We start from the raw sequence: 12,057 nt of genomic DNA on the forward strand, positions 1-12,057 counted from the left end.
AAATCTGCTTTTAGAAGATCATTTGAAGAAGCAACTCAAAATAGAGTTGATGCTCTGTATCTGCTTGAAGAAGAAATGAAGATCGAATCAGAAGCAATCAACAATATAGACGTTGCTCTAAATCAGCTTAAGAAGATTTGGAGATGAAGATCATGACAAGAAGCAACCAATATAAGAGTTGCTGCTCTTAATCTGCTTTCAGAAGAAGAAGATATCATTCAGAAGTTCAAGAATAGAAGACTACAAGATTATGTATTATTCTTGTAATTATTTGTAAGACACATAGATTTGTTGCTCGTAGTATGTTATTTCTTAGGAAACTTCTGATAGATTTTTTAGGCACCATAAATGATATCTAGTCAGTGTGTCGTAAACATACGTATTGAGAATAAGAGACCATCTACTTAATTAAGAAGCACACCTGTAATCTCTAGAAGATAGATGAACATTGTATCTGATGGGATCATTGAATGGTTCATCATCTATAGTTAGTCACGAGCAGTTGGCTTGTGCGGGGTTAGTCCCAATATGTAGCTGTGCAGGTTACTATCATGATGAACGTTATATCCAGATGGGATCACTGAACGGTTCAGTCATCAAGGGGTTAGTCACTCGCAGATGTAATCAAGTTTTGTTATGGTGGATTAAGACCTCTATTGAGTGAAAAATCACCTGAAGAAGGTGTACTAGAGGTAGTCTTATTCAGAAGGTGAACCAGGACAAAAATATACGTGTCTTTTACTTTATGTTTGGATGATGTGAATATGTGATTTGTGGATGTATGTCATGTGTCGCATCCATTGCATAAGTGTCTTTTAGCCCGGTGATGGAAAAGACTATTAGCCTGAAAGATGGCAACGACTATTAGCCAGAAAGATGGCAACGACGAGGGCCTAATGGCAATGTTTGAGAACTGAGTTTACTCCAATGGTACCACATGCATTTGCATTGTTCGAGTTGCGTAAGTAAAGTCACATAAGAGTCGTAATTGGATATTTGTGTGTGCATAATGTGAATGATAATTGGTGATGGAGTGCTAATTATTCCATTGATTATGTGTGATAATTGACTATGTATGTCTCATTGAACTTGATGTGAATGTTTTTGGTGACTCAATGAATGTTGTTAATTATGATACATGTTATATGGTGGGAAGTGGTGACCAAATGTATGATTATTTATGTGCTTTTAATATTATCATACGCTCCTTTATAATCAATGATATCTCACCCTTTCTGCTTGAATGTTATCCTTTGTTGGTAACGTGCAGATAATGACGCGGAGTAGTCGTGTACCTATAGCTTGAGTCAGTGTATGTTGATGCTCTGATACGTAGCACTCGGGGGACGTTGGATCACTTGTTTATGTTTTGTTTCTTAATGTTTATCCTTTTTAAACTTTATCCTTATATTGTGTTGAGACTTGTTAGATGTATTGTGTCGTGTTTGGCCATGATATTATGATTTGTATTGTGGTTGACATATGATTTTCCGCTGCGATGTGAGTACTTATTGGATGACAATGATTAACGATTTGATATTGTTCTCCTACACGTGTGTTATGTATCTAAGTAAATGAGCATGATATGTGCATGTGATTTTTGTTGTCTAAAATGTGACGCTCCAAATCGTTATGTTCTATTCGTTTTGAAATTTTGTACTCTAATATTTCCTGTTAATTGCGGGGTAGATTTGGGGTGTTACATTAGTGGTATCAGAGAAGGTCGGTCTTGTCCGGTCATGTGTCGTGTCGTAGTGTAGTTTAACGAGCGTGTATTGTTATTTTGTGCTGATTGTTTTTGTGTTGTAGTGAAGACTTGTAATGGTTGGGAGGAATGATGCTGCGATAGCTACTGCTTTGGAAGCAACGGCTCAAGCGTTAGAGAACCAACCGAATGGTGGTGAGAATGCTGCTTCTCTGAGTTTGGCTACCTTCCAAAAAGAGAACCCTCATGTGTTTAAGGGAACTTATGATCCTGATGGCGCATTGACATGGCTTAAGGAGATTGAAAGGATTTTCCGTGTCATGGATTGCACTCCTGAACAGAATGTTCAGTATGGGACTCATATGCTAGTAGTTGAGGCAGATGATTGGTGGCTAGAGAACCGTAGGAGATTGGAAGCAAGTGGCGAGGAGATATCTTGGATTGTGTTTCACATGGAGTTCTTGAGGAAGTACTTTCATGAAGATGTCCGTGGCAAGAAGGAAATTGAACTCCTTGAGCTAAGTGAAAGGAACAAATCTATTGTGGAGTATGCTGCTAAGATTGGTGAGTTGGAAAAGTTTTACCAACACTATGATGGGCCGAATGGCGAGTTTTCCAAGTGCATTAAGTTTGAGAATGGTTTGCGTCAGGCGATTAAGAAGGCAATTAGTTACCAGAAGATTCGTATCTTTGCTGATCTGGTTGATTGTTGTCGGATCTATGAGGAGGACAACAATTCCCATTATCGTGTGATAAATGAGAAAAGGGGCAAAAGTCAACAAGGTCGTGGTAATCCTTATGAAGCTCCGAGTGGAAAAGGTAAGTAGAAACAGTTGAGGGTAAGAGAACTAGTGGGGGAGATGCTCCTACTGGTATTGTGTGCTTCAAGTGTGGCAAAGTTGGTCACAAGAGCACTGTGTGTACTACTTGTACCAATAGATGTTTCCGTTGTGGTAAGTTTGGACATGAAGCACCTGAATGTAAGCATAAGGAGATGGTTTGTTTCAATTGTGGTGAAGAAGGCCACATCGGAAGCGAGTGTCGGAAGCCCAAGAAGGAGCAATCTATTGGGAAGGTGTTCGCCTTGTTGGGAACTCAGACCACTAGTAAGGATTCACTCATCAGAGGTACATGTCTCATTAATAACATTCCTTTGATTACTATTATTGATATCGGTGCTAAGCAATGCTTTATATCTGTTGATTATGTTGAAAGATTGGGTCTTGTGTTATCTTTCATGAACGGAGAAATGGTTGTCAACACACTGGCTAAGGGTTTGGTGACTACTTCTCTTATGTGTCTAAAGTGTCTCGTGTCAATTGTGTTGAGAGGTTTAGATGTGATTTTGGGGATGAACTGGTTAGAGCATAACCATGTTCATATTAATTGTTTTGATAAGTCTGTGAGGTTTTCTTCTCCTGAAGAGGAAAGCTTAGAGTTGTTATCGTCAAAACAGTTGTGTTTGTTAATGAAAGAAGATGTTCAAGTGTTCGCATTGGTTGCTTCGATGTCTGTTGAGAATCAGGTTGTGATAGAAAGGTTAAAGGTGGTATGTGAATTTCTTGAAGTTTTCCCTAATGAAATTCCCGATGTGCCGCCTGAGAGAGAAGCTAAGTTCTCTATTGATCTTGTACCTGGTACTAGACATGTGTCTATGGCACCTTACAAGATGTCTGCATTGGAGTTGTCTGAGTTGAAGAAGCAGTTGGAAGAGTTGCTTGAGAAGAAGTTTGTGAGACCTAGTGTGTCGCTGTGGGGAGCTCCAGTATTGTTGGTTAAGAAAAAGGTTGGAAGTATGAGGATTTGTATTGATTATCCTCAGTTGAATAAGGTGAAAATCAAGAACAAGTATCCACTTCCAAGAATCGATGATTTGATGGATCAATTGGTTGGTGCTCGTGTGTTTAGCAAGATTGATCTGAGGTCGGGTTACCATCAGATTAAGGTGAAAGATGAGGGCATGCAGAAGACGGCTTTCAGAACACGTTATAGACACTATGAGTATTCTGTGATGCCTTTCGGTGTTACTAATGCACCTGGAGTATTTATGGAGTACATTAACTTCATTTTCCATGAGTATCTGGATCTTTTTGTGGTGGTATTCATTGATGACATTTTGATTTACTCTAAATCAGAATCAGATCATGTTGAGCATTTGAAGTTGGTATTATAAGTCTTGAAAGATAATAATTTATATGCTAAGTTGTCTAAGTGTGAGTTCTGGTTGAAAGCAGTTAGCTTCCTTGGTCATGTCATTTCGGGTGATGGTATTATTGTGGATACGTCTAAAGTTGATGCCGTGTTGAGATAGAAACTCCTAAGTCGGCTACCGAGATTCAAAGCTTTTTGGGATTAGCCGGTTATAATAGAAGGTTCATTGATGGTTTCTCTAAGTTAACCCTTCCGTTGACTAAGTTGACTTGTAAGGGTAGTGCTTTCGTATGGGGTGTTTCTTGTGAAGAGAGCTTTGTTGAGTTGAAGAAAAGGTTGACGTCGACACCGATTCTGATATTGCCTAATCCGAAAGAATCGTTTGTGGTTTATTGTGATGCTTCTAATATGGGTTTAGGAGGTTAGCTCATGCAAAATGGTAAGGTTGTTTCTTATGCATAAAGACAGTTGAGAGTTCATGAGAAGAACTATGAACCATTGAGGATTTGCTAATAGTTTGTGATTTTGCGGAGGTATTTCCTGAGGATGTAAGTGATTTACTGATCAGTGCATTTTGATGCACATTCCTCTACGGTTGTACTTATACAATTCCATGGTTTGCTTGTCTTATTTTTGTATTTTATAATGTTTTTATATTTTAAATTATTTTTATTGTTATTTGATTTTCGTACTTAATTTTCAGCTTTAGCAGCTTTCACGAAAACGATCATAACTGGAGTTTCAGGAATCCGATTGAGGCGTTCTAATAATCGCCGGAAAGCTAAGAGAAAGATCTACAATTCTCGTGTTGGAGTCAAAGTCAGATTCTGAACTCATATTTTCCAAAAATTCGTTGAAGTTGCAGCACTAGTTTTTTATTTAGTTTTGGATCGTTAGATTTGGGCCTGGGTTATGTCTGTTTGACCCAGTTGGGTTATGACCCGAATTCTTGTTTCTCTCTAGTACCTAGGTCTGGCCGCTAATGATCATTGTTACGTTTTTATTATTCAAGAAATTATGAGTCAAGCTTGTACGAATTCCATGGAGAACTAATTCCTTTGAGACAATTTGCTGTATTCAGGTTCCGACCTTGAGGTTATTATAATTATAATTCAGTTCTATTCCTTTCAATATTAATCTATGTATCTTGTTTGCTTAATTCGATTTGCATAGACTATATTGATTTAATTCGATTGGTTGTATGATCCTAACTATAGTCACGTTATCGTTTGCTTAATTCGTTATCGTGTCCGTTTAATTCATGTTTGCTTAATTCATGAAACTTAATCCCGTTTGCTTAATTCGGATAATAGGAAAATATAACTTATACTATCAATTGCGCTTGTCAATGGATATTATGATCGAATAGGAATAGATAATCCGCTTAGGAGGTTGGAATTACAATAATCAATGATAGATAGGAAACGAATCAGCAAATTGTCGTTTTAGCTTATTTTATAATCACTTATTTTAATCTCTTATTTGCTCTATTGTTCATAAATCGATCTAAAACCATAAACCCCAATTTTATTTATATTAGTTAATAACAAAACAAGAATCCTTGTGATACGACTCGAGTCATTGTCGCTATATTACGTTTTCAAAATAACTCGTTTTGGATCCGCGCGCGACAGCGGATCAAATTGGCGCCGTTGCCGGGGATTCTTGTTATTATTAATCATTTTTAGAGTCATAGGTTTAGTGTTCTCGCGTTTAGGCCGTAGTTTCTTCACGGTTTTGGCCAATTCGCGTTTAGAGTCGAAAAATTCAGTTTTTGAAAAAATTGTGTTCGATTGTAAAAAGTTTTTTCCTACTGGAAGTAAAAAAATCGTGCGATTAATACTCCCATACTCTAGAAGAGTAAGGGAAATTCGACTCCAAATCGCCAAATTCATCGTTTTTCTATTTTTAATGAATTTTTTACTGTTTTCATAGAGTCAAAAAATCCAAAAAAATTCCCAAAATTCTTATTTGTCTTATTTAGATTAAATTTCGTGTTTTTATATTTTTCTGAATTTAGTTTAATCGTTTTTATTCTTTCTATTCGTTTCTGCATGTATGAGACATAATCGGTATTTCGGTGTTTGTTGAACCCATGGCTGAACAAAGAACACTAACGCAGTTGGCTGTCCCTAATGTGAACTATAATGGTTTATGTATTGACTATCCTGCGGGTGATGCACCGTTTGAATTGGAATATGGTTTAACACATTTGTTGCCTAGGTTTAATGGTTTTGTAGGTGAGGATCCGCATAAGCATCTGAAGGAATTTCAGGTTGTGTGCTCTGCACCTTTCGAACCTTCACTAGAGGATATTGTCAAACAAATGGCTGCAAATAATCTTCAGTATCAACAGCAAGTAGATTCTACTCTCCAGACTTTGCAAACACAGATTGGACAGCTTGCCACTTTGATGAATGCCATGCAGCAAGCTCAAGGATCAAACCAACAACGCTTGGAAAAGAATTCTGTTTTTCAAATAGAGTTGCTTTCTGAAAATGTTGATGATACTTGTACTGATTTGTTTGCAGATGATTTTCCATCATTGTCTGATTTTGATGATGTTTACTCTTGTGATGTTTGTACTGACACTAAAATTTGCTCTGTTTGTACTGAAATTGAGGTTGCCTTGCAAGTTGATATTCTTACTACAGATGAGGTTGCAAATGAAGTTGTTCATGTAGATGAAGCTCTCGACACCCCGGCTGCCCGGATCAAACCATCCATTGAACAACCACCTTCCCGGAAGCTGAAACCAGTTTCTCAAAATCTTAAATATGCTTATTTAGAGATGAATGAAAAACTTCCGGTTATAATTTCTTCTAAACTTTATTTTGATCAAGAAAGTAAGTTTTTGCAGGTTTTGAAGAAGCATAACAAAGGAACTGGATGGACCTTGGATGACATTTATGATATTAGTTCGTCCATGTGTGTGCATAGGATCTCACTTAAAGATGCAGCAAAAGTAGTGAGGCAGCCCCATAACCTTTGGTTCCTTGATGTTGTGAAAGATGAGAGCACCTTCACGTGCCCATTTGACACTTTTACTTTTAGAAGAACATTCTTTGATCCTGGAATAAAAGGCGAAGGAGCTAAACCACTTTTTAAGGACGATGAGCATTACCGAAACCTACTCCATGAGAGCTCCACTTTGGAAGAAGAGAATATAGAAGACCTCTCTTTGGGAAAGGCGGCTTATGTGATCACTTATCCTCCTTGACTACTCGGGTGTGTTCTTTCCTTTCTCTCACTCTTATTTTATATTAATGTTCTTTCATTGAGGACAATGTATGTCTTAAGTGTGGGGGAGAGAATTATTTATTTGTTTTGTTTTCTTTCAATTTTTTTGTTTTTGTTTTAATTTCAACCAATAAAAAAATGCATCTTCTTGAAAATTTTAGGCTATAGACTAATTTGAGTCGAGTTTGCGGAGACGTGGGAAAAATTCACAAGATCGGTATCGTTCTAACACCGTAAGTCTCCTGCATATGGAAATCGATTTGAATTTTTTATTATGTTTTAGCCTTAAATTCTCATTCTCTGACAGCTCTTGAGTAGTTTATTTCAGCAGTCGGCACCATCTCTCACACACTTTACGCAAGAAGCCGATCAATATAAGTGAATGTTCCGAAAAGAAAAGAAAAAAAGAGAAAAGAAAAAGGTAATACACCTTCTAAGTTTGGTGATACTCACCCGGTCACTTAACCCAACGGTTGTGTAATCTTCAAAAAAAAAGTTTTCAAAACTCTTTGTTAGTTGGTTCAGCGGTTTCTGGTGCTGAACTTGGTAGGGAGGATTACGGTCCGATCCCCCGCAACTACATCTGAGTAAGCAAAGGGTTATGCCACGCAAGTACCGGAACCCCGTGTAAAAGGATCAGAGTCACTAACCGGTCGTCCTGCTATAAGTGTGTGGAGATAACGGGCTTAATGTGATTGCGCCTGAATGAAAAAGAGCAAAAAGGATGAGTAAGTTAGGCTATGGTATAATAATATGATTTGAATTGGTTTGTGTATTTAGGAGGCTTATGTCGACATATCTGTGGTTAGTGTTCTTATGATGTCCTTAGTGTGCAAGATTAGTACCTGTCGATGCAAACTTACCCGAAGAAGATTGGTAGCCTAGGATGAGTAACTGTTGATGTATTTCTGCTTTCTTTGTTTTGTTTTTCATTTTGCTCAGAGTGCAAAAGTTCAAGTGTGGGGGAATTTGATCAGTGCATTTTGATGCACATTCCTCTACGGTTGTACTTATACATTTCCATGGTTTGCTTGTCTTATTTTTGTATTTTATAATGTTTTTATATTTTAAATTATTTTTATTGTTATTTGATTTTCGTACTTAATTTTCAGCTTTAGCAGCTTTCACGAAAACGATCATAACTGGAGTTTCAGGAATCCGATTGAGGCGTTCTAATAATCGACGGAAAGCTAAGAGAAAGAGCTACAATTCTCGTGTTGGAGTCAAAGTCAGATTCTGAACTCATATTTTCCAGAAATTCGTTGAAGTTGCAGCACTAGTTTTTTATTTAGTTTTGGATCGTTAGATTTGGGCCTGGGTTATGTCTGTTTGACCCAGTTGGGTTATGACCCGAATTCTTGTTTCTCTCTAGTACCTAGGTCTGGCCGCTAATGTTCATTGTTACGTTTTTATTATTCAAGAAATTATGAGTCAAGCTTGTACGAATTCCATGGAGAACTAATTCCTTTGAGACAATTTGCTGTATTCAGGTTCCGACCTTGAGGTTATTATAATTATAATTCAGTTCTATTCCTTTCAATATTAATCTATGTATCTTGTTTGCTTAATTCGATTTGCATAGACTATATTGATTTAATTCGATTGGTTGTATGATCCTAACTATAGTCACGTTATCGTTTGCTTAATTCGTTATCGTGTCCGTTTAATTCATGTTTGCTTAATTCATGAAACTTAATCCCGTTTGCTTAATTCGGATAATAGGAAAATATAACTTATACTATCAATTGCGCTTGTCAATGGATATTATGATCGAATAGGAATAGATAATCCGCTTAGGAGGTTGGAATTACAATAATCAATGATAGATAGGAAACGAATCAGCAAATTGTCGTTTTAGCTTATTTTATAATCACTTATTTTAATCTCTTATTTGCTCTATTGTTCATAAATCGATCTAAAACCATAAACCCCAATTTTATTTATATTAGTTAATAACAAAACAAGAATCCTTGTGATACGACTCGAGTCATTGTCGCTATATTACGTTTTCAAAATAACTCGTTTTGGATCCGCGCGCGACAGCGGATCAAATTGGCGCCGTTGCCGGGGATTCTTGTTATTATTAATCATTTTTAGAGTCATAGGTTTAGTGTTCTCGCGTTTAGGCCGTAGTTTCTTCACGGTTTTGGCCAATTCGCGTTTAGAGTCGAAAAATTCAGTTTTTGAAAAAATTGTGTTCGATTGTAAAAAGTTTTTTCCTACTGGAAGTAAAAAAATCGTGCGATTAATACTCCCATACTCTAGAAGAGTAAGGGAAATTCGACTCCAAATCGCCAAATTCATCGTTTTTCTATTTTTAATGAATTTTTTACTGTTTTCATAGAGTCAAAAAATCCAAAAAAAATTCCCAAAATTCTTATTTGTCTTATTTAGATTAAATTTCGTGTTTTTATATTTTTCTGAATTTAGTTTAATCGTTTTTATTCTTTCTATTCGTTTCTGCATGTATGAGACATAATCGGTATTTCGGTGTTTGTTGAACCCATGGCTGAACAAAGAACACTAACGCAGTTGGCTGTCCCTAATGTGAACTATAATGGTTTATGTATTGACTATCCTGCGGGTGATGCACCGTTTGAATTGGAATATGGTTTAACACATTTGTTGCCTAGGTTTAATGGTTTTGTAGGTGAGGATCCGCATAAGCATCTGAAGGAATTTCAGGTTGTGTGCTCTGCACCTTTCGAACCTTCACTAGAGGATATTGTCAAACAAATGGCTGCAAATAATCTTCAGTATCAACAGCAAGTAGATTCTACTCTCCAGACTTTGCAAACACAGATTGGACAGCTTGCCACTTTGATGAATGCCATGCAGCAAGCTCAAGGATCAAACCAACAACGCTTGGAAAAGAATTCTGTTTTTCAAATAGAGTTGCTTTCTGAAAATGTTGATGATACTTGTACTGATTTGTTTGCAGATGATTTTCCATCATTGTCTGATTTTGATGATGTTTACTCTTGTGATGTTTGTACTGACACTAAAATTTGCTCTGTTTGTACTGAAATTGAGGTTGCCTTGCAAGTTGATATTCTTACTACAGATGAGGTTGCAAATGAAGTTGTTCATGTAGATGAAGCTCTCGACACCCCGGCTGCCCGGATCAAACCATCCATTGAACAACCACCTTCCCGGAAGCTGAAACCAGTTTCTCAAAATCTTAAATATGCTTATTTAGAGATGAATGAAAAACTTCCGGTTATAATTTCTTCTAAACTTTATTTTGATCAAGAAAGTAAGTTTTTGCAGGTTTTGAAGAAGCATAACAAAGGAACTGGATGGACCTTGGATGACATTTATGATATTAGTTCGTCCATGTGTGTGCATAGGATCTCACTTAAAGATGCAGCAAAAGTAGTGAGGCAGCCCCATAACCTTTGGTTCCTTGATGTTGTGAAAGATGAGAGCACCTTCACGTGCCCATTTGACACTTTTACTTTTAGAAGAACATTCTTTGATCCTGGAATAAAAGGCGAAGGAGCTAAACCACTTTTTAAGGACGATGAGCATTACCGAAACCTACTCCATGAGAGCTCCACTTTGGAAGAAGAGAATATAGAAGACCTCTCTTTGGGAAAGGCGGCTTATGTGATCACTTATCCTCCTTGACTACTCGGGTGTGTTCTTTCCTTTCTCTCACTCTTATTTTATATTAATGTTCTTTCATTGAGGACAATGTATGTCTTAAGTGTGGGGGAGAGAATTATTTATTTGTTTTGTTTTCTTTCAATTTTTTTGTTTTTGTTTTAATTTCAACCAATAAAAAAATGCATCTTCTTGAAAATTTTAGGCTATAGACTAATTTGAGTCGAGTTTGCGGAGACGTGGGAAAAATTCACAAGATCGGTATCGTTCTAACACCGTAAGTCTCCTGCATATGGAAATCGATTTGAATTTTTTATTATGTTTTAGCCTTAAATTCTCATTCTCTGACAGCTCTTGAGTAGTTTATTTCAGCAGTCGGCACCATCTCTCACACACTTTACGCAAGAAGCCGATCAATATAAGTGAATGTTCCGAAAAGAAAAGAAAAAAAGAGAAAAGAAAAAGGTAATACACCTTCTAAGTTTGGTGATACTCACCCGGTCACTTAACCCAACGGTTGTGTAATCTTCAAAAAAAAAGTTTTCAAAACTCTTTGTTAGTTGGTTCAGCGGTTTCTGGTGCTGAACTTGGTAGGGAGGATTACGGTCCGATCCCCCGCAACTACATCTGAGTAAGCAAAGGGTTATGCCACGCAAGTACCGGAACCCCGTGTAAAAGGATCAGAGTCACTAACCGGTCGTCCTGCTATAAGTGTGTGGAGATAACGGGCTTAATGTGATTGCGCCTGAATGAAAAAGAGCAAAAAGGATGAGTAAGTTAGGCTATGGTATAATAATATGATTTGAATTGGTTTGTGTATTTAGGAGGCTTATGTCGACATATCTGTGGTTAGTGTTCTTATGATGTCCTTAGTGTGCAAGATTAGTACCTGTCGATGCAAACTTACCCGAAGAAGATTGGTAGCCTAGGATGAGTAACTGTTGATGTATTTCTGCTTTCTTTGTTTTGTTTTTCATTTTGCTCAGAGTGCAAAAGTTCAAGTGTGGGGGAATTTGATCAGTGCATTTTGATGCACATTCCTCTACGGTTGTACTTATACATTTCCATGGTTTGCTTGTCTTATTTTTGTATTTTATAATGTTTTTATATTTTAAATTATTTTTATTGTTATTTGATTTTCGTACTTAATTTTCAGCTTTAGCAGCTTTCACGAAAACGATCATAACTGGAGTTTCAGGAATCCGATTGAGGCGTTCTAATAATCGACGGAAAGCTAAGAGAAAGAGCTACAATTCTCGTGTTGGAGTCAAAGTCAGATTCTGAACTCATATTTTCCAGAAATTCGTTGAAGTTGCAGCACTAGTTTTTTATTTAGTTTTGGATCGTTAGATTTG

At 37.0% G+C, this 12,057-nt stretch overlaps 1 protein-coding gene across 1 annotated transcript in view; it reads left to right on the forward strand.

The window, feature by feature from the left end:
* The first annotated feature begins 1,821 nt into the window (after positions 1 to 1,821).
* The window catches only part of LOC131649417 (uncharacterized), a 63,293-nt gene continuing 53,057 nt past the window's right edge, over positions 1,822 to 12,057 (forward strand). Inside the window, exons 1-4 of the mRNA XM_058919176.1 lie at positions 1,822 to 1,953; positions 2,047 to 2,367; positions 2,664 to 3,064; positions 3,113 to 3,362. Of these exons, the coding sequence (XP_058775159.1) occupies positions 1,822 to 1,953; positions 2,047 to 2,367; positions 2,664 to 3,064; positions 3,113 to 3,362 (1,104 nt within the window). The remainder of the gene's footprint in view (positions 1,954 to 2,046; positions 2,368 to 2,663; positions 3,065 to 3,112; positions 3,363 to 12,057) is intronic.

Source organism: Vicia villosa, linkage group LG2, assembly GCF_029867415.1.
Source record: "Vicia villosa cultivar HV-30 ecotype Madison, WI linkage group LG2, Vvil1.0, whole genome shotgun sequence".
NCBI lineage: Eukaryota > Viridiplantae > Streptophyta > Magnoliopsida > Fabales > Fabaceae > Vicia > Vicia villosa.